This window comes from Anastrepha obliqua, chromosome 5 (genome assembly GCF_027943255.1).
Source record: "Anastrepha obliqua isolate idAnaObli1 chromosome 5, idAnaObli1_1.0, whole genome shotgun sequence".
Lineage (NCBI taxonomy): Eukaryota > Metazoa > Arthropoda > Insecta > Diptera > Tephritidae > Anastrepha > Anastrepha obliqua.
In genome coordinates this window covers 7,834,102-7,858,229 of record NC_072896.1, presented here as the reverse complement: position 1 = coordinate 7,858,229, position 24,128 = coordinate 7,834,102, and the positions used below count along the sequence as shown (strand labels likewise).

The window sequence follows — 24,128 nt, the reverse complement described above, 5'->3', positions numbered from 1 at the left end:
ACAACTGAGCACTTTTTACAAACAACTACTCGCAATACTTAGTATGTTTTGAACTTTTTAATCAGCAATTTGTGTATGGTCGATTTCTGTGAAATAAACGCACATTTTAAAACCTCTACACCCATATGCAAACAAATAATATATAAATATGCATAATAGAGTTAAATGAAATGTTGCACAAAGATAAGGATTTATAGGCACTGAATGGAAAAAAGGCCAGGTCATTGCTATCGCATGAATATTTAATTAGAATTTTATTTTTAGTGATTACAAATATACCCAAGAAACTCAATTTCTTGAAATGTATAGTATATATACAGAGACATATTAAGGGGTTACTTTTTTATAATTTTCCAAGCGAATATAAATTGAAAAGTGCAGCTGCAGCAGTCAGTACGATTCAGTCAGTCGATCATCCAAAGTGCAACCATGTCAAAGAGCTCAATCATTTTAATACTCAGCGCATGTCTGCTGATGCAAGTAAGTAAAAAAAATTATAACTGTAAATACATAAATTTAGCTATTAAATGTGTATGTATTACTTGTTTTAAATATTAAATTTCGATTTGCAGGCACAGGCCATTCCACGTATGCGACGTGATGCCGGCGAGGTAGCAGTCGAAAGGAAGCAAACGAGTGCGGCTAAAGATGAAGATGCCTCCTCTTCCGAGAAGTTAGGCTTTACAAAAGGACGTCAATCATTGATGACGACCACCCTTGTAGACTTAGTTGGATTGGCCAAATATACGACGGAAAATGGGCGTCCACTTTTCAAGAAGACACTCGCACAATTGGAAGCGCTCCCAGAAAAGAGTCCCGCGCTTCAGGCGAATATTAGTCGTATTTCCGAATATCTGAAAACTAACGACGCTACAAACACAGTCGAGGCTGAAGGCATGCTGTCCCTGTTCGAATCGATGATTACACTCACCGACATATTGCAGGATGCCAACGACATGCCAGCCGATTTGGATGAAACAAAAACGATTCAACGGGCTTTTATTGATAACGGTTCGGATAAGTTCGAGGAGGATTTGTTGGCGGAACTAAAAGTGGTATCTGGAAAATTCGAAAAGGCAATCCAAAGATATTTGGATACCTTGAATGAAGAGGACACGGCAAAGGAGTCCAAACTGATTGATTGGTTCACAAAATTCAAGAACGAGAAGAATGATGAGAAGAAGGCAGAGCACTATGCTAACTTTTTCGACTCATTCAAACCATAATTTTATGTTTGATTAGAAATTTTTCAAAAATGTAATGTGTTTCAATATGCTAGTATTTTAAATTAAAACTAAATGCTCAAAACTTTAACTAACTTTTTACGTCTGGATGATGTCTATGCTGCTGAGAATTCTGGAAACTTTTAGTTTATGTAGTTACCGCTATGCTAAGTGCCAGAAAACGGGAGCAACAATGAATCAGATGATGTACGTTTGCTTTTTGGAAAATCTAATATATTTATATTCATCTCCTTGCGAGGGCCCATTGGAACAAGAATTCAAAATTTGTCTGTTGCGCTACCATTCAGGGGAAGGGAAGGAGAAAAGGAGGGTGGAAGTTTCATTTTTTCTAAATTGAATATTTTCAACTTTTTTTACGTGAATAAACGGGTTGGGTTAGGTTAGGCAGGTTAGGTTTAGGCAGTGCATTTCATGCTGAAATATTGGCTATCAGGGAAGGCCTGCTAACCCTAAATAAAAGTGTTCTCACAACAAGATATATAAGCATATATTCAGATGCTTGCAACTTGCAAGATGCTTATAGATAAACACACTATCAGTGCTGCCAACAGGCTATGGTCTCAGTCCCTGATCTGTGCAACTAGTAGAATCACGTGGCCTGAATGGAACATCGGCCGCCAAACCGACTGTTGAAACTAAACAGGAAAAACATGAGAAGTCTTCTCGGGGTCCTAACAGGGCATTGTCTGATTGGTAGGCATGCCAGTAGACTGGGAGCACCCTATAACGACTATTGCAGAAGCTGTAACGACATCGAAGAAGAAGAGACTATAGAACACTTGCTATGCAGGCGATTGGCTCTGGATAGAAGAAGGTTCAATATTTTAGGAAAAATCTCCCTGAATAACTTGGCAGAAGTAGCCAATATAAAAATAACAAGTCTTGTTAGATATATCAAAACCACCGGTTGGTTCAATGAGGACGATGTAGAGTGAGGAGAGGGGACAGCCCCGGTGGTATCACAATGGGTCTACAGCAGTCCTAGGTGTGTCAAACGACAACCACTATACCTACCTACCTACCTAGGTTAGGTTAAAGAGGTTGTCCTGTGGGGCGCACTCAGGCTCATAGCCCATTGTGATGCCGCGTGGGGAGCTTGTCCCTATTTCTCCTAAAACCAGTGCATGCTTTTCAGAAATTTTAGAATATCTCGGATTTCTGCAGAACTGAGATCTTCCAACTCATTAAAAAATTCTTTACCTAGAATAGTAAACCTACGTCGGGATAAAGCAGGACAATGGCACAGAAGGTGCAAAATTGTCTCTTCCTCCTCATCTAGAAAACTTCTACAGAAGTCATGTGCTTGCACACCCATCCTTGTGCCTACCTATTAGGCAGTGCCCCGTTATGACTGAAGTCAGTGTGCTACGACTGTGTTTATTTCGGCTTAGCAGAGATTCTGTGCGTTTAGCATTGAGAGCCGGCCACAGTTGTCGGGCGATTCTGGGTTGGTTTCATTACTCCATTTTTCGTTCGCTGCTCTTACGATTTGTTCAAGGATAAGTAGCTTGCATGTTTGTAAGGGTGTCCCTATGACATTGTTTATGCACTCATCGGTCAATTTGGTGCCGAGTCTCACTAGTTCATCGGCTCTGCAGTTACCCTCAATATCGCGATGGCCAGGCACCCAAATGATCCCTAAGTGAAATGACTCAGCAATCTCGTTAAGAGATGTGCGGCATTTCATGGCTACCTTGGAGGTTGTCGACTATTTTGTGAGGGATTTTATCGCCGCTTGGCTATCAGTGAAAATGTAGATATCATTTCCGTGTATCGCATCACATTGTACATATCAGTGTCGCGGCTTTCATTAATAAAAGGGTTGCTGCAGCATCGATAGCAATTTTAAATATAAAATTTAAAATTTTATTTATACCTTTTTTCGCACAAATGTTACATCCATAGATCTGCCTGAAATACGCAACAACATCAATTCAGCTGAAACTTACTACGTTGCAACAAATAACTTTTTGAAGTGAAAACTTCTTTAGAATCGTTGGGAGTGATTTGAGAAAAAGTGAAACGAAAAAGCGACACCAAAAAGAATGTATGTATGTATAGAAAGTGCTTCATTACCAGGCACACAGAAGGATGGCATAAGCAAATTTAAATTTGTGAATTTATATATGTATGTATATATGCGGATATATGTATATATGTTGTGTGTATGTACATATGTATGTGCCTCGCCACAGCAAAACATACGGTAAAATTTCTCAAGAAATCCAGCGCGCATTCATAGGCACAGCATTGCATGTACAGTAGGGCGGGTCGATTTAAAAATCGCTCATTGCTCTATGAAAATCGTATTCTAGTGATCAAAATAAGAAACTTTGCCGAAGGAACCATACCTCTAAAACGAATTCTGATGTCCCCCAATTTCAAAATATCACCATTTTTGGCCTTTACATGAAAAAATCAGCTAAATCGCTATGTTTTATCTTTATTTTTATTTATTTATAATATTATCTATTTTTTCTCTTAAGAAATTTATTTAGGCAGAACATATGTAAATGAATGAATGTTAACACCCCTCTCACTCTGGTCGCAACCTGTCGAAATAGCATGTTTTCTGGGTCTACTGTTAGATGAGTTAGACGAAGGCGACTGGTGACTACATCACACTGACTGGGTTTAGTAAGCTGCTACATCAACAACAACTTCATAAACAACAACAACAAAAACAACATCAAGCAGCAACAATACCAACAACAACAACAAGATGAGAAAAATGCATAAATATTTCAATTTTGACCAAGCCCATTTTAGTCCGATATGTCCGTACCGAAAACTTTTAAAGCTTTTTTTCGAAAAGAAATTGTTCAAGCCAGCCGGACTCAGAAGTTGAACAAATCTTGACTATTGAAATTGAATGTGAACTGTTTATCTACAATTAAATTCGAGGTGATGATGAGTTTCTTCGATATATTCAATAGTTTTTTATGATCTCTTTAATTAGTCGGAAAGGCACAGCCAAGCGTATAAGTTCGTTGTGCATTTATTTATAATTATTAATGTATAAAGAAAAACATTGTGCTCATATACTTACACATACAGCCATAGTCAAAAGTACTCGCACAAAGCTGAAGTTTCGCATAAATTCAAACGCTTGCTTTATTGTGAAAAATAATTTATAGCAATAATTTAATTTGTTGTTTTATGGTTAAACCGGCCTTGAACTGACTTCAATAAAAATAAGAAGACTGAAATTTTTATAAAAAATTGTAGAACGCTTTTTTAAATAGCAGCCTTATTTTTGAAATGCGATGCTTTCAACAAAAAATCCATTTGTTAAACAAATCGATAGCCGTGAAAAAATGATTTTTTTTGTTTACAGTAAACTTTTGTTGCTGCAGGAAGAGTCTCTCCTGCTCCGCGTTCTTAAGGAAAGAACTTCGCCAAATAAAGTTATACACCGCCCTTTTCTTTCGTATAAAAAATAATAATTTGTACAGTTTGTGATATGTAAAATAAAGCAGCTTTTTCGGAATTTGGGTTTATTATTATGCTACTAAAAAATCCAAAAATTTGCTTACCTTTCGAGCCCTTAATCCTCTTAAAAAATAACTGAGTTGCGCGAAGTCCCTGTGCTTGTTTTTTTTCTGTACTCCTTTTGCTATAGTGTTGAACCATATTTTAGGAAAAAAGCGACTGGGGAACTTAGTTGAACTTAGACAAAATCGTTTAAGACTGATGTTCATAAACTTTTTTATTTCGAAGGCTTCTTCTTCAGAACATTTTTGTTTGCGGTAATAACACTTAAACAAACCAAAACCACCGAAATATTCCACCAAAATAATTTCTATGAAGAAACACCTTTCACAACAGGATTGACAGCAATTTTGCAGGTAATCTGCCATATAGCTGAACAGGCGAACTTGTAAAATAAATTACAAAGTAAAACTACTTTATGCCGATTGAAAATTTTCAAATTTTAATAAAATAAAATGCTAATAATTTTGGACACATATGAAAATATAATAATGATGGTCAGCTGCGTTTATAGCGGTGGGAAGACCGTCAGCCGAAGCAAGAATGTATCATTGCGTTCAGCTGACGTATTTTCCCCCCTCTACGGCGCAGCTGACTATTTTTGTTTGATTCTACTAAATGTCAACAATACATGGACAAAATTTCAGCCGGTATAAAATGAGATGGTAGACATTTTTTTTCGACACGTTTCATACCCTCCCACAATCACACCCACCGCGGGTGCGCCAGCTGAAGTTCACTTTCGTTATTCATGAAAGCTAAATCACAAGTATGGTCAAGAATTTAACGGTATAAAAGCGCAATCCAAAATCGACTAAAAGCAGCTTTTCCATATTTCCAAAAATATGCTTGCTTTTCGATACAGTAAACCTTAAATCTCTTAAAAAATTACTAATTTGCGCGAAATCCCTAATACTAATACCTTTCAAGGCCTAATCATATTTTCTCTACTTCTGTTGCTATAGTGTCGAGCCATACCTCGCCCCTTCTAAGCATTTTGTGTATCTACAAAAAGTTCTATGGAATAGGCGAAATTAAAGAAATAATTCCTAAAGCTACTTTGTAGCCATGAAATGCTTAACAAAAATTTGTTGCATACGTTTGGGAGCTCTTTACTGAAAGTTCCATAAAATCAGCTTCATACAGGTTCATATGTAAAGTTGTGAATCCAGGTGGTTTGGCAGCTTAATAATACAGGAAAACAATAGTTTGGAAACTGGGCAGTAACTGGACTTCATGACAATAACAACTTAGGATTAATTAGTATGTTCCAACTAACCGGACGAGATTTAGAGGTCTAAGGTTTTTCAAACAAAACACAAACAAATCGATGAATTTTGGGTGTATACCTATGAAATGAGACTTTTTTTCGCCGCCAATCATCGAGCCATTTTTTGGCTTCTTCGTAGAATTGAAGCGCTGCTCGGAAAGTGCTTGGCCCATCGCTGCAAACAAATGATAATCGGAAGGCGCCAAGTATGGTGAGTAAGCCGCATGTCTCCACCAATTCCCGGGTCGCTCTTGTTCGATGTGGCAGTGGATTGTCATCAAGAAAAATTACTTTGTGACGCCGATCGGCATATTCTTGGCGTTTTCGGTGTATAGCGCTGTTCAAATCGGCCATTTGTCGTTGGTATCGTGCACCGTCAACTGTTTCACTTGGTTTTAATAGCTCGTACCAAATCATACCACGGTGATCCCAGAAAACACAACATTGCCTTGCGGCCGAAGCGATTTGGTTTGGCCGTTGTTTTTGGCTTGTGGCCGGGCGGACCATACGATCGTTTACGCTTGGGATTGGAGAAATACACCCATTTTTCATCACCCTTAATGATTCGATGCAAAAAAGACTTCCTTTTGAACCGGAAGAGCAGCATTTCACAAGTGGTTTTTCGATGTCCGCAAATCGTAGTTTGAAGGCACGAAATCCGACATTTGTAAGAGCGGCAAAAATGCATTGTTGTATGAAACGTAACAAACAATGAACTGAATATTGTTGACAGATGACAGCCGAAAAAAACAAGACATTTGGGAAGGTTAAGAAATACTCCTAGCGACATATATGGACTAATAGCTAAAAGTCTCATTTCATAGGTATATACCTGGTATATAATTTTGCTTGAAATGAAGCAACAGCTCAATAGAACGCTTTGGAGGAGCATTTTGAAAGAAGCTTTGACGCACCCCGCGTTGTAACGCTATGAAAGAAGAAGAAGAAGAAGCTTTCAAACAGTATGCAATTTAAGGAGCTCAAACTCCACACCAGCACCTAGGCGCCATCAAAAGATTGCGCCATCAAACTCGATCCACAGTAAGCACCAGCAGCTTGTGTAATATCAATTTCTGTACTAAAAGTGCGCGGGAAAGGTCGTCCTTTTCCAAATCCCGATTAGATTAATTGGAATTTTTAATTTTGACATCATCTGTAATTAAGAAATATTACATTAACATACATATATGCCTACAACGGAGGAGGATGATAATTACATTGCCTCTACATAACTACATTCGTTGCCTCAAACAGTTTTGATTGATTCAATTCATGTGCTGATGCCCACTCGCTACATGTGTGTATGCGTCTACTTGACCTTTATACGTCAGTCACTATTTTTCCGGGGAAAAATTTATTAGAATATCAATTAAAGCGATCGCACAAAATGCATTAATGTAAACTCGGGCATATTGACATACGAGGGTGGGTCAAGAAGTCCCAGCAAATTAGAGAACGGCATGCGTTGTTAATTCAAGTCCAACACCTTGCTTGACAAGAATTTGCCGACTGAATTTTCTGATTAGCTGCCTATTTACGTGCCCCTTAAACCCCGTTCACTTACAAACCCCGTCGAAGCAGCATGTTTTCTACGATCACCATTAGATGAGATAGTTGATAACGATCGGAGACTACACCGTAGCGGAAGGGCTTGCAACAACAAAAACCACTAATATTCTGACTGATCTGCTGTGTGTTGTGTACGCAAAAGTTAACCATACGGCTTTGAGACATATGCTATAGCTAAAACTCAAAGCTTACGACGAAAAATCCCCACTCACGACAACCTCAAAGAAGAAAGAATCTTTTCACCATACGACAACCTGCTATAGACGACTGAGTAAAATGAAAATAACCATGTGGTCCGAAAGCACTCGCGAGAGAGAGAGCAAACAACTCAAACAGCATACGTCTCTCAGGCGCAGGTATCACGGCAGGATTAATGACAATAAAATTGCAAAACAATAAAGAATGAAATGAAAACGGAAATACAATCTTTACGTCCGAAAATCAGCTGTCTCATTGAAATCCACTGAGAACGGGGTAGGGGTTTGTGGTTGTTGCCACCTTCAGTCCACCGTGTTAGGAATGCGCTTGGAGGCCAATTATCGGAAAGTATTAGAACTAGTCCAAGCCGTTTCGAAGCAAAAGCGACTGCATTTGGCAATTAAAAAAGTTCCATTGTTTGGCACAAGTTTTCAGACGCACTGGCCTAATTTCGTGAGTTAGGTTACTAAGGGCTGTTTTGGCCTACATGGCCGTATTCTCCAGGCCTAGTGCTCGGCGCCTACTTCCTGTTTCCAAATATGAAGTTATTGCTCAGTGGCAAGTGATTTGATTCGCATAATTGAGGGGCACCAATAAAAAAAGTGCGTGTAGCGTAGTACACACAGCAGAAGTGAAACTTTCAAGGCAGTCAAAGAAAGAGGGAGAGACCCGCGAGAGAGTGGGAGAGAGAAAGAGAAAGAATATATATCTAAAGAAATTCACAACATTTGCAGAAAATAGAAATAGACAAAATTTACAAAAAACGGAGGAGGGTCGACCGGTGTAGGTAAACGCAGGATACAAACCGTGGCAACAATGCGCACTACTCCGAGCGTTTATCACCCGCACAAACGCAGCGATTCCAAGACCGCAGCAACGGCACAAATTGCAAGGCAATACCAAGAAAACCGACGCCGGAATGGATAGCACTTTATAGTACGCACAAGCACTAGTCAGGAAACGGAAATAAGCGCCAAAAAGTCAGCACCAAAAAAAAAACGGCAAAAAAATTCGGACCAAAAACGCCCCAAACAGTAGGCACCAAGGAAATATAACGCCGAAAAGTAGGCACCAAAAATATATTTCCTACAAGTTTGCACCAACAATCAAGCGCCAAAAAGTAGGCAGTGTTATTTCTCACCAGAAATTAGAACCAAAAGAAAAAGCTCAGAAAAAATAGTCTAAAGTGCATCTAAAATATATATAAGGTATAACTTTCTCTCTCCTTTTCCTTTATGTTATATCTTTTTTCTCTCTCGCGGAACGAAAATTCCAAAACGTTGCATGGCCTTTACTCTCCATTCTCGTTCGTCCATCGACACCTAAGATGTTTCACTTTAAAAGGAATGTTTAAGGGTCTCGCAATATTTGAAATAGCATGAATGAAGTGTGTTTCATTATGAAGAGACTGTGTTGGAAAATAAAATAAATAAATCAATAAAGGCTTATTGATCCACCCTCGTTTGCACGTAGTACATACATACATACGTACGTAAATACCAATTGCAAAATTTTCTAATCTACAGGCATAAACGCTTTGCGAATTAGCATTGCCGTGCTCAGTACGTTTTAAACCTTGACCAAGAGCGAGTTGAAAATAAGAATTAATTTGCCGAATAGACAAGATGTCGAAGACAATTTTGCTGCTATTGTGCGCAACACTTTTCCAGGTTTGTCTAACGTGAACAAAAATATGTGGGACCTCCCACTTATAATTTTTGGTGCTCTTACAACTTCTTAGCTTGGATTCTGTTTGCCCAGAACACAAACGCAAAGTTCCTCCGAGGACGCTAATAAGGAATATAAAGCGATTGCACAAGAAAAGGATATAGCCGCACGCGTTGCGAAGCCATTGCCGGTATCGAGTGAGCGTGAGAAACTGGCAGCGATGATAAAAGAAGGCACAACCAGGCATTTAAAATTTCTGCTTCAAGGCAGTAATAAAATAGCCAAGGACTTGCTGGCCGATCCGGCTTTCAATAGTGTAGACACCGAAGCTATGCGAACGGAACGAGCTGTGGTCGAAAAATATGTGAGAGACTCAGATGAAGCTCTAAGGGCACAGTCCGGAAAACGCATTGAACCGGTTCTAAAGGACTTTTTTACGTTTACAAATCGTCACAAGTTGAAAAACGAAAGTCAAACTACTGAAAATGATGAGGTGGCCAACGCTTTGAAGGCTCATGGTTTCGAGCGATTCAATGAAGAAGAAATGCAGCTGCTGAAGGAAATTGGCAATCATTATGCAGATGAATTTGAAAAGTATCTCAACTCACTTTCACCGGCAGACAGGGAGAACGAGAAGGATTTGGTGTATGTTTATGAAACGTATATGGAAAATAAATGGATGGATAGGTCCCATTATGGTTTCCGATATAAACTTTATTTTGTAGACACGGATGAGTCTGATCAGTAAGCGAGTTGATTAGGTAATGGATATTTGATGGCTGTATGCAAGAATAAAATACAAAAAAAAATAAAAATAAAAAAAATAAAAAAATGAATTAAAAAACAAAACAAAAAAAAAAAAATAAAAATATACAAAAAATTAAAAAAGGACAAAAAAAGATAGCGAGAAATATAATAGAAAATACATAAGTTGCGCATGGCGCCTATTTCCGTTTCTAACGACCATTAACAGGTTGCAAGAAAATACTTTTCTACCTGAAGATATTTGTTGTTATTATTATTATTGTTATTGTTATTATTGTTAAAAATAAAAATATCATGCAATGAAAAGTGCACGCACGTATTCCTGGCATTTAAAAAACTCTCAAACATTTTTTATGTTTTTATACAAATATTTATGATCTAAGGAATTTTATGTGGAGGAAAATTCTTAACACCTTAACGAAGAAAATGTCAAAAAAAATTACCAAGAATTTTGAGGAATTCGAAGCTTGCATTTTGTTTGTATTATATTAAAATTGAATTGACAAGAATAAAAAGTTGGGATTTTTGAAGTATTGTTTTTTTTTTTTGTTGTTGAATTTAGTTTGAGCACCGAAAAAAATCGATTTTTTGAAAATTCTATGCCCCTTAACTTAACGTCTGCATCTTAAGTGAGTTTTTGAATGAGCACCATAAGTTCACTCGTTGGGCACCAGTATATTTTCTTGCGGGGTTTTAAGGTATACCCTTACATGTGTGCATACATAAACATATATACATAAAAGATACCCTACAAGACAGTGCTGAGCACTTTCGACAAAAATTCTGACACATTTAGAAGTAGTTTATTAGGCTCTAATAAAGGGTGGTTAAGTTTCAAGGGCCAGTGTTGATTTTGAATAAAATAGAATTTTTTTAAGAAATTATTATCATTTCTCTTTATTATGATAACATTGGTATGGCTCAATTACGTATAGAACAAAATATTAGCCAAATGGCCACCGCGGCCTCGGCGGCACACCTCCATCCGATGGTCCAAATATTCGATGACGCTGAGGCATAATTGAGGTTCTATGCCGTTACTGTATGAATTATCTCATCCTTTAGCTCTTGAATTGTTGCTGGCTTATCGGCGTACACCTTTAACACCTCTAACCTCAAAGAAAGATGTCCAACGGTGTCAAATTACATTATCTTGGCGGTCAATTGACATCGCCGCGACGTGAAATTATTCGACCATAAAATTTTTCGCGCAAAAGAGCCATTGTTTCGTTAGCTGTGTGACAAGTGGCACCGTCCTGTTGAAACCACATATCTCCACATCCATATCTTCCAATTCGGGCCATAAAAAGTTCGTTATCATCTCACGATAGCGAGCACTATTCACAGTAACTGTTGATGCCGCCGGCCCAGTCACTCTTTGTGGGTGCATTGGTTTCCCGGCAATCACTCTTGGATTATCATTCGCCCAAATGCGGCAATTCTGCTTATTGACGAATCCACTGAGGTGAAAATGTGCCTCATCACTGAAGATGATTTTCTTCGAAAATTGGTCATTCAATGTTACCATTTCCTGCCACCATTCTGACCATTGACGGCGATTGAAATGGTCAAGAGGCTGTAGTTCTTGAGTCAATTGCACCTTGTAAGCGTGTAAATGCAAGTCTTTATGCATAATCTTCACCAACGACGAGCGTGAGAGGTGCAATTGTTGGGCACGACGACGAGTTGAAGTGGACGGCTCTTCAACCACACTATCGCGAACAGCAGCAATATTTTCTGCAGTACGAGCTGTACGAGCATGCCATGGTGTTTTCACATCTCCTACAGACGCGGTTTGCTCAAACTTTTGCACAATTTTTCCGATTGTACGCACATTTGGACGATTAAATTGGCCGAAAAAATCACGAAGTGATTTCTCGCGATATGCATTTTGATTTGAACGCCGGTTTTCATAATAAGTCTGAATAACTTTAACGCATTGCTTGATTACATATCTTTCCATGGCTCAAATTGACTTAGTCTGAAAGGGAAAATTGTTAAATGAAATGCAGAAAAAAACTTGACGTTTAGGTGTGGTTCACATTCAACATCGGCCCTTGAAATTTAATCACCCTTTACATTCAACATTTTTTAAGGGGGTGGTAGGGTTTAGCGCTAAAAAAAAAAACACTTTTTTTTTGAATTTTTTACAGAAATATGGCTTAAGATACTTTAATAAAATCAGTTGCATGTTATTGTACATCTTTTCAATAAGTTTTTAAAAAATATTAATAATAAAATATTGACAAATAAGCCCATGACAGAGTTTTTTTGGAGATATGTATGTTTTTCGAGAGGTGCTCTGGGGTGCCAATCGGCATTCGTCGTAGAATCATCTGAAACTAAAAAAGTCGAATTTTTCAGTTAAAGTATGACGTAATGCTCCCCCCCATTAATAAAATTTTTTTTTTTTCATTTTTGTAGTTTTGGTGGCAAAAAAACGTAAAACGAGCATTTTTGGCGAAAAATTTCGCCATATTTGTAAGTGAAAAATAACCTTAAAAAAAATAAAAATAAAAAAAAACAGTGTGGGGGGGAGGTATTTTTGATTTAGAAAACGTGTGCCAAATTTGAAAAGAATCGGTTGAATAGTTTCGGAGTTGTGATTGGCACCGACTTTTAAGAAGTCGTTTCGGGAAAAACGCGTTTGAAAAAACGACTCTGAAAAATTATCTATGCTCCGCATTCGAGGTAGAGTGCCTACAAAGGCTATAACTTTGAGAGTTCTGCTCCGATCCACTTAAAATTTTGACACAACATTCTTGAAATGATTTACTATAAGATGAGTGAAGAAAAAAAATTTCGATTTTGTGAACCTAACCCCCCCAAATGGGGGAATCAAATATTTCATTTGATATTCCTTTTCCCTTGTCGGTGTGAATTTTATCTCTCTTTTACCAGTAGCAATTTCATGTAAGTGAAAAATATATCTACTGTACTTTAAACGTCAAGGCAACTCATTTGTATGCTTATAATATGGCTGCTCTGAAAAAATTTCTAATGTGGAATTTGGCTGTGTTTGTTGTGTGGTCGCCATAGCCGAATGAGCAGATGCTTCGCTAAAATTTGAAAATTAGTGAGTTCGAATTTCCGTGAATGAAGCACCGAGTTGTTAGGTAAAAGTTCTCTAATGAAAACAAAAAAATATGAAATTTATATATGTATTTCTAAATAAAACATTTCATGATAACGAAAATGAGGAGTTTTTGACATCAGTCCGATTACGTTTTGCGAAAATGAGGAGTTTGTGCTGATTCCTTTTGGATAACGAAAATGAGTAGTTTGGCCCATCAGTGCTGATTACTTTTTGATAACAAAAATGAGAAGTATTATTATTAGTGCTGAGAAGTTTGTGATGATGACAATGAGGAGTTTAGTTGTCAGTAGTTATTACATTGTAAGAATAAAAATAATTAGTTGCCGTGTCTTTAGAGCATAGTAGATATATTTTTCTATTGCTATTGGTAAAAAATAGATAGAATATTACACCGACAAGGGGAAACTATCAGAACTTTCACATGGCTAGAACGAAAATGTGTAGTTGGATGAGGATAGTGATGGCGATAATATGAATGCTTATATGATAGTCAGCTGTCTTGTAGGGTAAATATAGATATACATATATATATATAGGTATATACATGTATACACGCACACATTGTCAAATAAACGGCGTATCTAATGCGTAATTACACCTGTAATTTTGTAAATTGGTGATTCTTAGAGTATGATGACTGACTGTTATACTCATACTACACTGTTATACGATTTCTTATCTATCATAACGTTTTTGAATTGACACTATTGGCTGAGTCCAAGTTGGGCATAATATTGTACCTATATCTTTAGTATAAAAAGGTCTTCAAAGCTTTTTAGTATTATTTGAAAGCTCAGTAGGGGAACATCATACATACATACATACATACTTAGCTACTTATATATAATACATATATATTTATAATTCGCACACAAATCAAATGTTGCGTTAATTTTTTAATATTATTTTTCTTTTCATATTTCCTTAGGTTCACTTCACTGCAACAGCGCCTGCCAATGGAGCTGTTCTTGTTTTTGATACCGAAATCGAAAATACTGTATTTCAATTCTATGTTGATGTCTTTAAATATCTTCATCGTTCGATGAGTAGCAGTAGTGCGTTCCTTGAAAGGGTGTTACAAGATGAAGTGATCGCTCAAAATGATGATATGGAACAGGATAAAGCAGCATTCCAGGAATATATTCTAGAGGTTCATGAGCGCAGTAAGCCACTGCCAAAGAATATTACCGCATTGGATGGCTTCCTGCATATCGTTGCTTCCATACACACCTTCAATGTATTTGAGGATATCTTGCAACGCTACAACACTACCGCCCTGAATGCGCCCACCAACGAGGTTGTACTCATCGAGGCAGCTCTTAAGCGAAATGGTTTGGATGCGTTGATCAGCGATTTGAGAACGAAAAAAATGGAATTTATAAATAAGTTTTTGCGAAATATGAGCATTTGTGTGGCGAATTTGTCGGAGGAAGATAGAGTCAAGGACTGGAAAGTGGTGGAATGGTACCAGAGCTATAGTAAAAAATCGGATGACGAGAGAGCGAATGATGTATTTACGCTCTTTTCGAGTAGGTTTGGAAGATTTTGAAGTGAATAAATGTGGAACATTCAAAGGTACAATTGAATGAGGGGTTTTTTTTGCTATTTCGGCAAAACAACTAGTGTCAATTTTGCACTTTCTACATGCAGAAACAACTCATATCTGTAACTTAAGAACACAACTTAATAAAAGTTAAGTCCAAAAATACAAATTTTTTTTTAAATATCTGAATTACTAAATTTTACTATGTGGCTTTACAAAAAGTCCCCGGCATCGTAAATGTGCCAGTATTATTTTACAATTAGATGTAATCAATAAATGAATCATAAGTATTTACAGATAAGAAAACGAGTTTTGTGGGCTGTTCTTTGTGAGTGAGTGAATATCGAGTGCTGTCAATACAGTTATGTTATCAATTAAATGGCTAAACCCCTGCATGTATTCAGCATTACTAAATTTCATAAGTAGTGACTTTAGAGCCATGAGTAGTCGGCGCTTCTTCTCTTTTCAATATAAGAAACTGGCGAATTTTACATGAGAAAAAGTCTGTTCATGAAGCAAATAATTTGAAACAATTCATGTATCCAAAAGCTTGCAAAGTAGGGGAAAGTGCGAGTGAGAGCACTTCATTTTAAGGGGAAGTTGCAAGTTTTACTGCTTAAATTTTTAATTGTAAGAATGAGCAAGTGAGAAAAACAGCTGATCGCAAAGCAAAAATAAACGCGAATTAAAATATTTGCAAATTGAGTCAAAATTCGAATGTGTATTTTATTGCATTATTTTGCATTTTACTGGCTTTATTTTTTTAATTTGTCTCAACTGAAACAAATTTTAATTTTTGTGGCTTCCCGCGAACAATTTAGTCAGCTGCTCGTAAAACTTGCAAATTGTTACTGGTTTTGCGTTCATGTACTTTTTTTGAAATTTTCTCTTTGGGAGCAAAATCTCAGAAATTAAGTTACTAAAAACTTATTGTATAATTTTTACATGAACAGATCTAATGTGCTAAGAAATGTCAAACATTGAATGTAAAACAAGCTCGGAACTTTTTACGTTCATATTCCTTGATACTAGAACTTGCCCTACCCTCTTTTAATTACGTTCTCCTCTTATATGCACCCTGTTGCGAAATTATAAACACACCACTATATTTTTAATGAAATTGTATCGGGTGTTTTTTTAGCAGCATGAAAACTATCGATATTGTTAACTACGATTTGCCAGTTGAGAATGGCAAACTGTGTTGACCATTCTATTCAGTAAGGCTTGGCCATTGTGCAGATCCATTGGTAAAAACACGCGCAGCTGGTCGTCAAAAAACGCTCAAAGCTCAAATCACCGTTTATGTTACCTGAAAAATGTTGCAAGTTACATAAAAGATGTTGCAGGTTACATAAAAAATGTAGCAGGATGCATAAAAAATGATTAAGTTTCATGAAAAATCGTATCAAAAAGTCTAACGATACAGCACTTAGGCGCCATCTCATTATTCTCGCCATCATGCTACAGTTGCATAAGTTTTCAGTTTTACGCAAGGCGAGTTCCATACTTCAAAATCAGTTCTAAAAAATTAGAAAAATCACAAAATTTGTTTACCTCATTCTATGAATAGGATTGATTGACCAAATCGTTAGTCAGCTGCTATAACAATAACAGCAACCAAATGGTCCTCCTAATTATATCAGCAGCCAAGAATTGTTAGGCCTACAGTCATTGTCTGATAGAGTAATCTACATACTTCTCATTAATTTTTGATTATAATTTTATTAATGGCAACATTAACTGCAATGAGTTGACAACTCTCTTCCAATTTTACGAGTATATCACGCCTCATAGTCTTAGAAATGATCGCTTGTTTGCTCATCCAACAAACAAAACCAATTACTCACTAAATTAGCCTATTATGGGATGTGCTCGATTGTGCAATAAATACAGTTATAAATTTTTAAAATTATAGATTTTAATGTTAATATTAAGTACATAGGTAATTTAAACTCGATCTTTTTGTAAAATTTAATTAATTGTATTAGTCTGTAAGAAATCTATTGTACATTGAAATAAATGAATACCGAAGGAGGCGTCTACTGAAAATCATTACTTCGCGATTTTGTCGAGGCTGACGTCATGCACCATAATAATATAAAATATATAAACAAAAGAAAAAATTCTATCATTACTGAGTTTTACGTGTCTCTGTTCTGTTCTGGACTCATCGTAAGATTTATTGGGCCAACCATGGAGATTAATTTTTTTAGTGTAGGAAGATCGCTTTAATCAACTTCTGATTATTTTTAATTTTAATAAAAAAACATTGGCTTTTTTATGAACTTCGACCCACTTATTTTTCGCCTTTAAATTTCACAAAATTATTTTTTAACCAAATTATTTGGTTTTTAGCATAATTTTCCGCGTTCGTTTCTTATTTTTGGGCGGCATCTACCTTAGTGAGCAGTAACGAATTATTTCAATGTTCAAAAATTCGCAAAATAAGAAAGAACTATAAATTTAGTATGCGAAGTAACTAATTTTGAAACGACAAACATTCAAAATGTGAAAATATATTAAAAAAAGTGAGCCATAACAGTTTGCAATACTTCGCGAGTGTGGTAGAGTGGTCAAGAGAAACTAATTTAAGGAGGTAGTTTAACCCCTTTATTATCAAGGAAACAAATATTAACCCCTTGGGTACAGTTAACGCCTCAGCCACGTCATGTGCTTGTTTGTCCTAGGAACGGATGACGTGTTTTGTTCTTATTTATTTATTTTTGTTTTGCAATTCTAAATTTAAAACAATGTTATAAAATATTTTTGAATAAAATCTACTGCTTTTACATACTACTCCAAGCAAGCAAAAACTAAATCCATTCTGCATGCAAATATTTTCTCAAATAAATGCGTACCCGACGGATTAAGAAAAAATTCTCACGATTGTAAAATATTATATTTTAAAATTTAATATTTTTTGAAAATTTTTAGATTTACATTTTTGTAGCTTTGCACTTTTACCTCATGATCTGTTGTACCCAAATGAAAATTCTTACTAAAATGACCGTTTAGAAAAGAATTTTCTTCTAAAAGAACTGAAAATTATTTGTTATTATTTGTTCCCACTGTATCTATTCAAAGGTTTCAATTCGCCCCTTTTTCCCTCCCCCAGAGCACTTTTTGGCTGGTCTTGATCTTCTTATCAGCCTCCTTAATCATTGAACACTTTCATACAGCTCGTCACACATACAGATAAAAAAAAAAACTGATACGCCACTGTAGAGGTATTTTTGGTAAATTTTTCAAGAGGTCATTGGTCAGTCAACAGCAAATATCACTGGTAATTTTTTTTTTTTTGTGAACTGCTAGACATAACACCCAAACAAGAATCTCAGCTCCGTTGAGTGGTGTTCCATTAATTTATAACCCTAGCTGATGATGCTAATCGATTAAAATTTGCAAAAATAGGCTATATTTTATAGCAGCTCCGCTGATACCAATTCAAATTATATATGCATTAAACTTAATTTATGGATTGGGTCAGGGCTACACTCCGAAAAAAAGCCCAGGTAGTGATAAAGAGAATAACGGAAGCTTCATTGGAAAATGTCCGTTTATTTTAATATTCGGAGGTGTAAGGTTACCAGATTGTACATAGTCATAAGCACATCCTGAATTAATTTAAAAAATGATTACCCAAATTTTGCATAGGACCAGCATAAGGGGGTGGTAGGGTTTAGCGCTAAAAAAAAAACACTTTTTTTTTTAATTTTTTACAGAAATATGGCTTAAGATACTTTAATAAAATCAGTTGCATGTTATTGTACATCTTTTCAATAAGTTTAAAAAAAAAAAATAAAATAAAAAAAAAACAGTGGGGGGAGGTATTTTTGATTTAGAAAACGTGTGCCAAATTTGAAAAGAATCGGTTGAATAGTTTCGGAGTTGTGATTGGCACCGACTTTTAAGAAGTCGTTTCGGGAAAAACGCGTTTGAAAAAATGACTCTGAAAAATTATCGATGCTCCGCATTCGAGGTAGAGTGCCTACAAAGGCTATAACTTTGAGAGTTCTGCTCCGATCCACTTAAAATTTTGACACAACATTCTTGAAATGATTTACTATAAGATGAGTGAAGAAAAAAATTTCGGGTCATTCTCCCGATTCACACAAAAGGGGACAAGACTAACTGCAACTATGGGGCCATAACATTACTTAACGAATGCTACGAATGGTTTTCGTAGCTCTTATCGGATCGCATTAAAGTCGAGCTGATCATGTATTGGGTGAATATCAATGATGTTTCAGATCAAACAGATCCACAATAGACCCAGCTTTGCGACTTAAGCAAAATATCCACAAATGCCTTTTGGCGTTCACCTCCCACTCATTGACTTCAAACAAGCGTTCGACGGCATCCATAGAGAATCCATCGCCACGGCAATGCATGAATTTGGGATTACCTTAAAGCTGGTTCGTTTGACGATGGCTACGCTGAAAGGCATGCAAGGAAGAGTTTCTATGCAACAAAATATGATGAGCTTATTTAATATCAACAGCGGTGTAAAACAAGGTGACGCTCTTTGAACAACCATCTTCAATCTAGTTTTGAATTATGCTATTAAAGGCTTCGTGAGATCGGGATCTATTTCCGGACCCACTCTGACTGTAGCATACGCGGACGATATAGCCATTGAAGCCCGTAGTATGTAGACCCTACCTAGACGATATCTTTCTAGCGATAGAAAAAAAGTGGGCTTGGTACGACTGGCAATAAACATAAACAAAACTAAATATATGAGGATCTCATGAAATGAAAAGCGTGTAGCACGAAAGCTAGCAGGACTGTATACCTGACAGGATAATGGCGATGCCAACTCGTTGTTTATAAATCGCTCATTCAACCCCTGTTGCCCTACGGCGCAGAAATTTATAGCATGAAACTGGCAGGCGTGGAGCGCCTAAGAATATTTGAACGCAAAATACTGCGTAAAGTATTTGGCAGTTGCGAAGATATTGTAAAGTAAGATTTACCAAGTCGCAACGCATCAGATGGGCAGGTCACACCAAACGCATGAATGAGTGCAATCCACAAAAACTTCTACTCGATTACATTCATTTATGCTTAAGACCCCGTGGCAGACCAAAAACTACTTGGCTGCATAACGTCACCGAGGACCTGAAAAAATGAGGCATCAAAAACTGGAAATCTTTAGCGCTGGATCTTGTTGAATATAAGAAGATTGCTGAGGCAACTAAAACCCACTCCGGGCTGTAACGCTAATGGATGATGAAGAATTATCACGCAAGTAAAGTCAGGTTATATACTCGTATATATAATTGGCGCATATACCTATTTGTGGCGTGCGTCTCGATGTTGTTCTATAAATTGAGGGAACTACAGTTTTAAGCCGATTCCAAGCGGACATTTTTTTATGAGGAGCTTTTTCATGGCAGAAATACACTCGGAGGTTTGCCATTGCCTGCCGAGGAACGACCGCTATTAGAAAAATCTTTTTTCTTAATTTTAGGGGTTCCACAGAGACTCGAACCTACGTTCTCTCTGTGAATTCCGAATGGTAGTCACGCACCAACCTATTCGGTTACGGCGGCACACTTGGACAAATATTCAAAAAATTCGTAGATTGTGACGCCATATAGGGGAGAGGAGGAAGAAGAAGGGAAGGAAGAAGGAGCCTTGGGATTAGAGGCGATGATGACCATGCATTTACGATGACGCCAACGGTGGCTGATTAACGTTCGTAATTGGTGCTCTCTGATGAGGTGAAGTACCTGGGACTTATCCGTGACAGAGGTTTTACGCGGAAGCCAAACATTGAGGAGAGAATTAGGAAGGTAACAGTCGCCTTGTATGGTTGCAGGGGCGCTATTGGCAAAAGATGGGGCCTCTCACCAAAATTCACTTTTTTGCTTTAAACCACGATTACAAAACCAATCTTGCTGTACGGAGTCTTTGTCTGGTGGAACTCCCTAGAAAGGATGGTATCAGCTAAGAAACTGAAGAGGGTACAAAGGTCTGCCCTCATTGGAATCAGTGGGGCACTCCGTACCACTCCTACTCTAGCGCTTAACGCTATGCTGAATGTGGTACCCGTGGACATTGTAGGAAAAACTACTGCTGCACGCGCCGCAATTAGACTAAGGTGTACGGACATAAGCTAAACATATGTAAGTTACGGACACTCTAGCATTCTTAAAAATTTTGAGTTCATCCCCATGGTGCTGGATTACTGTACACTCACGCTAGGTCCGAGCGGACCTTTTTCCACTCATATTCCCTCAAGGGATGAGTAGGCGGGGTGTAAAATTTGGCGGCAAGGCATGGCAAACATGTTATCGGATGGCTCGAGGTTGGACGGAAGGGTTGGTGGGGAAGTATTCTGTAAGGAGTTCTCCATCAAACTCAAATTCAAGCTTCCGGACCACTGCAGTGTTTTCCAAGCGGAGGTATCCGCAATTAAAGAAGCAGTCGATAGGTTGCTTACCTCGGTAATTACCGTTAGCCGTGGGCAATTAGGGGCTTGGGCTCGTTGTTTGTGCGTTCGAGATTGATCGGGGAATGTCTGGCTTCTCTCTCGATTCCATCCGAATACTTCGACATCAGGCTCATTTGGGTTCCCGGTCACAGCGGCGTAGAAGGAAACTGCTGTGCTGATGAGCTAGCAAGACAGGGAAATTTGTAGACGGTTTCGTCGCGAAATGAGAGGACTGAGGTTCCTTTAAGAGCCTGTGGTCTACTCCTGGAAAGATGAGCCTCGTGCGCTGGGCTAGTGTGCAAACGAGCAAGGTCGCGAAATCCTTTTGGCCACGGGTAGATCGGGGGCGCTCGAGCGAACTCCTAAGGCTAACAAAGCCCCAGCTCTCGAATTTGGTGGGTATCTTTACCGGGCATTGTGCGTTAGCTGTTCATGCGGTGAAACTTGGGATTGCCACAAGGCCGTTATGCAGAAGTTGTGTTTAGAACGAGGTGGAATCATCTCAACACCTTCTTCTCAGCTGCCCTGCTCTCGTCTCACAAAGATTTAGACATCTGGGCTCAAATTTTTTTCACTACGCCTGCGGATATAGCGGGTCTAAATATCGCAAGTAAAATCACTTTGAATAAAACCAGAAATCGGAGGTTTTTTAGCTGCGTGAGAACTATCGATATCGATAACTGTGATTTGACACCTGAGAATGGCAAACTGGGTTAACGTTTCTTTTCAGTAAGGTTTGGCAACTCATCATGAATCGCTTAGCGCCCGAACAACGTTTTGAAATTGTGAAAATTTTCTTAGAAAAAAATAAAAATAAATCTGTTCGCGGACTTCATAGAGCACTGATAGCTTCATCAATCCCGTTTCTTTCGAAATGAGGAAGAAGCTGCCGTTACGGTGAACGACGAGTGCTATCGAACCTTGCTGACTGACTTTTTGTTTCTAAAAATTTATTTGCTAAGCATCGATGACATTTGGCTCCAGCTAGACGGCGCAACTTGCCGTCAATAATCGACAGACTACAGAGTTTGATTGAAAAGTAATGAGCCTTATTTTTTAAGCAGTTTTATTAAACCTTTTGGCTTATACAACTAATATTCTTCAAAATTGGACCCATGAGCGTCAATACACCGCTGGTAGCGGTCCTTCCACTGCAGGAAACAGTTTCGGCTGTCACAGTTTTTTGGATCGCCTCGATGGAGTCGAAACGCCTCCCCTTCAGCTTTCTTTTCAGGCGCACATTGTAATAAGTTAAATTTAACTCTTCACTGATCTCACGTAGACTAGCACGACGGTCAATGTTCAAAAATTCAAGAACCAGGTTCACATCTTCGTCTGTTTGCGTCGTTGAAGGACTTCCAGATCGCTGTTCGTCTTCGACATCCTCCCGGCCTTCCTTGAACGACTTGTGACACCGTTTTCCACCTTGAGTAGCCCAATGATTTCGGTACTCGTTTTGTTTACGCAAAATTTGATCAAGTAACTTTGCTCCAACCATCGCTGCATTTTCGCCACTGCAAAATCCTAACACACTTTTAAAACAGCTTACACGCGCGGAGCGATGTTGACTGCACCGCTGTTGCCAGCGAACTGGGACCGGTTTCTAGTGGAAGGGGAAGGTCCAACGATCATTTTTCCCCACTAGCCGATTCGGATGACCGCTTGGCAGACGCTCCGTGCGGGAAGGCTCATTACTTTTCAATCAAACCCTGTATATTAATGATTTATTATGCATTAGGTGCATGCATAATATTTTTTTATTTTTTCTACTTTTAATTTTTTCTTTTTTAAACTTCCATAGGTTACCGAGTTAAAGGGCGCTTAACCAAAGCAGAACTTTAAATATATCTCGCATACAGAAAAGCAGACAATTTTTGTGTTAAATCATAAATTCTTTATTTTTTTTATATAATGATTCATCTGAACCTTTAAGCCTTGTTTTCTAATGTTTTATAATCTTCATATCACTCAATTTAACAAACCCAGATATGTCTTTACTCTTCATTAGAACAACGTTTGAAAATCGATTAAAGAGTCACGGACGAGTGGACTAATTAGCTCGCTTATATCTTCGTCGTCTAATAAATCTTCCATTGAGCTCTGATCACTCTGCTGGTCATCACTATTTGGTGTGGTTTGAAAATCGAATAAAGAGCTTTCTAAGTCCCGGACGAGTGGACTAATTAGCTCACTTATATCGTCTTCATCTAATAAATATTCTATTGAGCTCTGATCACTCTGCTGATCATCGCGATTAGGTGTGGTTTGAAAATCGAATAAAGAGCCACCTAAGTCGCGGAGGAGTGGACTAATTAGCTCACTTATATCTTCGTCGTCTAATAAATCTTCCATTGAGCTCTGATCACTCTGCTGATCATCACGATTAGGTGTGCCAAAGAGTGCGTCGAATAAATTGTTAAGTAAACTGATGACTTTATTCAGTTCTTTAGTCGGTAGCTCAAGGAAATTCGAATCACTCTTTCCTGTTTCCTCCAGTTCATCACTTGTCCAACCTTCGCCTTTCGTAGATGAATCATTCAATTGTTGAAGTAGATTTTGTAGGAAAGCGTTTATATAATGATCAAATTCGTTTCCCCATTCCCTGCCAATAGTGGCTATGTTAGACTTCAATTCCGCCTTCCATTCTTCTAGGCACGTTAATGGCCCCTGTTCACTTCTTTGAGGCAACGATACAAGCACCTGGTGAGTGTGTAATTATAATATAATACGTATTTGGCTTATACATTCAACCAAGTAATTACCTGCAAAATCAGAAATTTGGCCACGCTCCAGAATTTAACCATTTTGAGCAGCAGCGTTCCTGTTTTAATTAGCAAGTGAAA

General features: G+C 37.8%; 4 protein-coding genes across 4 annotated transcripts; 3 read left to right on the top strand and 1 right to left on the bottom strand.

The window, feature by feature from the left end:
• Nucleotides 1–369: 369 nt before the first annotated feature.
• Nucleotides 370–1,314, top strand: LOC129247453 (uncharacterized). Its single transcript, XM_054886584.1, has 2 exons — nt 370–480; nt 573–1,314. The coding sequence occupies exons 1-2, from the start codon at nt 430–432 to the stop codon at nt 1,224–1,226; spliced, it is 705 nt and encodes a 234-aa protein (XP_054742559.1). The 5' UTR covers nt 370–429; the 3' UTR covers nt 1,227–1,314.
• An 8,008-nt stretch (nt 1,315–9,322) lies between these two features.
• On the top strand, nt 9,323–10,736 carry LOC129249004 (uncharacterized). The gene is made up of 2 exons (XM_054888612.1): nt 9,323–9,443; nt 9,515–10,736. Exons 1-2 carry the CDS (start codon nt 9,399–9,401, stop codon nt 10,187–10,189), a joined length of 720 nt encoding a protein of 239 aa, XP_054744587.1. The 5' UTR covers nt 9,323–9,398; the 3' UTR covers nt 10,190–10,736.
• Nucleotides 10,737–13,570: 2,834 nt separating this feature from the next.
• Nucleotides 13,571–15,068, top strand: LOC129247344 (uncharacterized). Its single transcript, XM_054886451.1, has 2 exons — nt 13,571–13,603; nt 14,232–15,068. Exons 1-2 carry the CDS (start codon nt 13,571–13,573, stop codon nt 14,850–14,852), a joined length of 654 nt encoding a protein of 217 aa, XP_054742426.1. The 3' UTR covers nt 14,853–15,068.
• Nucleotides 15,069–23,170: 8,102 nt separating this feature from the next.
• On the bottom strand, nt 23,171–24,128 carry LOC129248062 (uncharacterized). Its single transcript, XM_054887487.1, has 2 exons — nt 24,048–24,128; nt 23,171–23,985 (listed from the first exon to the last, which is right to left on the bottom strand). Exons 1-2 carry the CDS (start codon nt 24,087–24,089, stop codon nt 23,290–23,292), a joined length of 738 nt encoding a protein of 245 aa, XP_054743462.1. The 5' UTR covers nt 24,090–24,128; the 3' UTR covers nt 23,171–23,289.

Coding starts and splice junctions, on each gene's coding strand:
- LOC129247453 (XM_054886584.1), top strand. CDS start 430: ATGTCAAAGAGCTCAATCATTTTAATACTCAGCGCATGTCTGCTGATG. Junction 481..572: donor GCGCATGTCTGCTGATGCAA/GTAAGTAAAAAA, acceptor TTCGATTTGCAG/GCACAGGCCATTCCACGTAT.
- LOC129249004 (XM_054888612.1), top strand. CDS start 9,399: ATGTCGAAGACAATTTTGCTGCTATTGTGCGCAACACTTTTCCAG. Junction 9,444..9,514: donor TGTGCGCAACACTTTTCCAG/GTTTGTCTAACG, acceptor ACAACTTCTTAG/CTTGGATTCTGTTTGCCCAG.
- LOC129247344 (XM_054886451.1), top strand. CDS start 13,571: ATGAGGAGTTTAGTTGTCAGTAGTTATTACATT. Junction 13,604..14,231: donor TTGTCAGTAGTTATTACATT/GTAAGAATAAAA, acceptor ATATTTCCTTAG/GTTCACTTCACTGCAACAGC.
- LOC129248062 (XM_054887487.1), bottom strand. CDS start 24,089: ATGGTTAAATTCTGGAGCGTGGCCAAATTTCTGATTTTGCAG. Junction 23,986..24,047: donor CCAAATTTCTGATTTTGCAG/GTAATTACTTGG, acceptor CACACTCACCAG/GTGCTTGTATCGTTGCCTCA.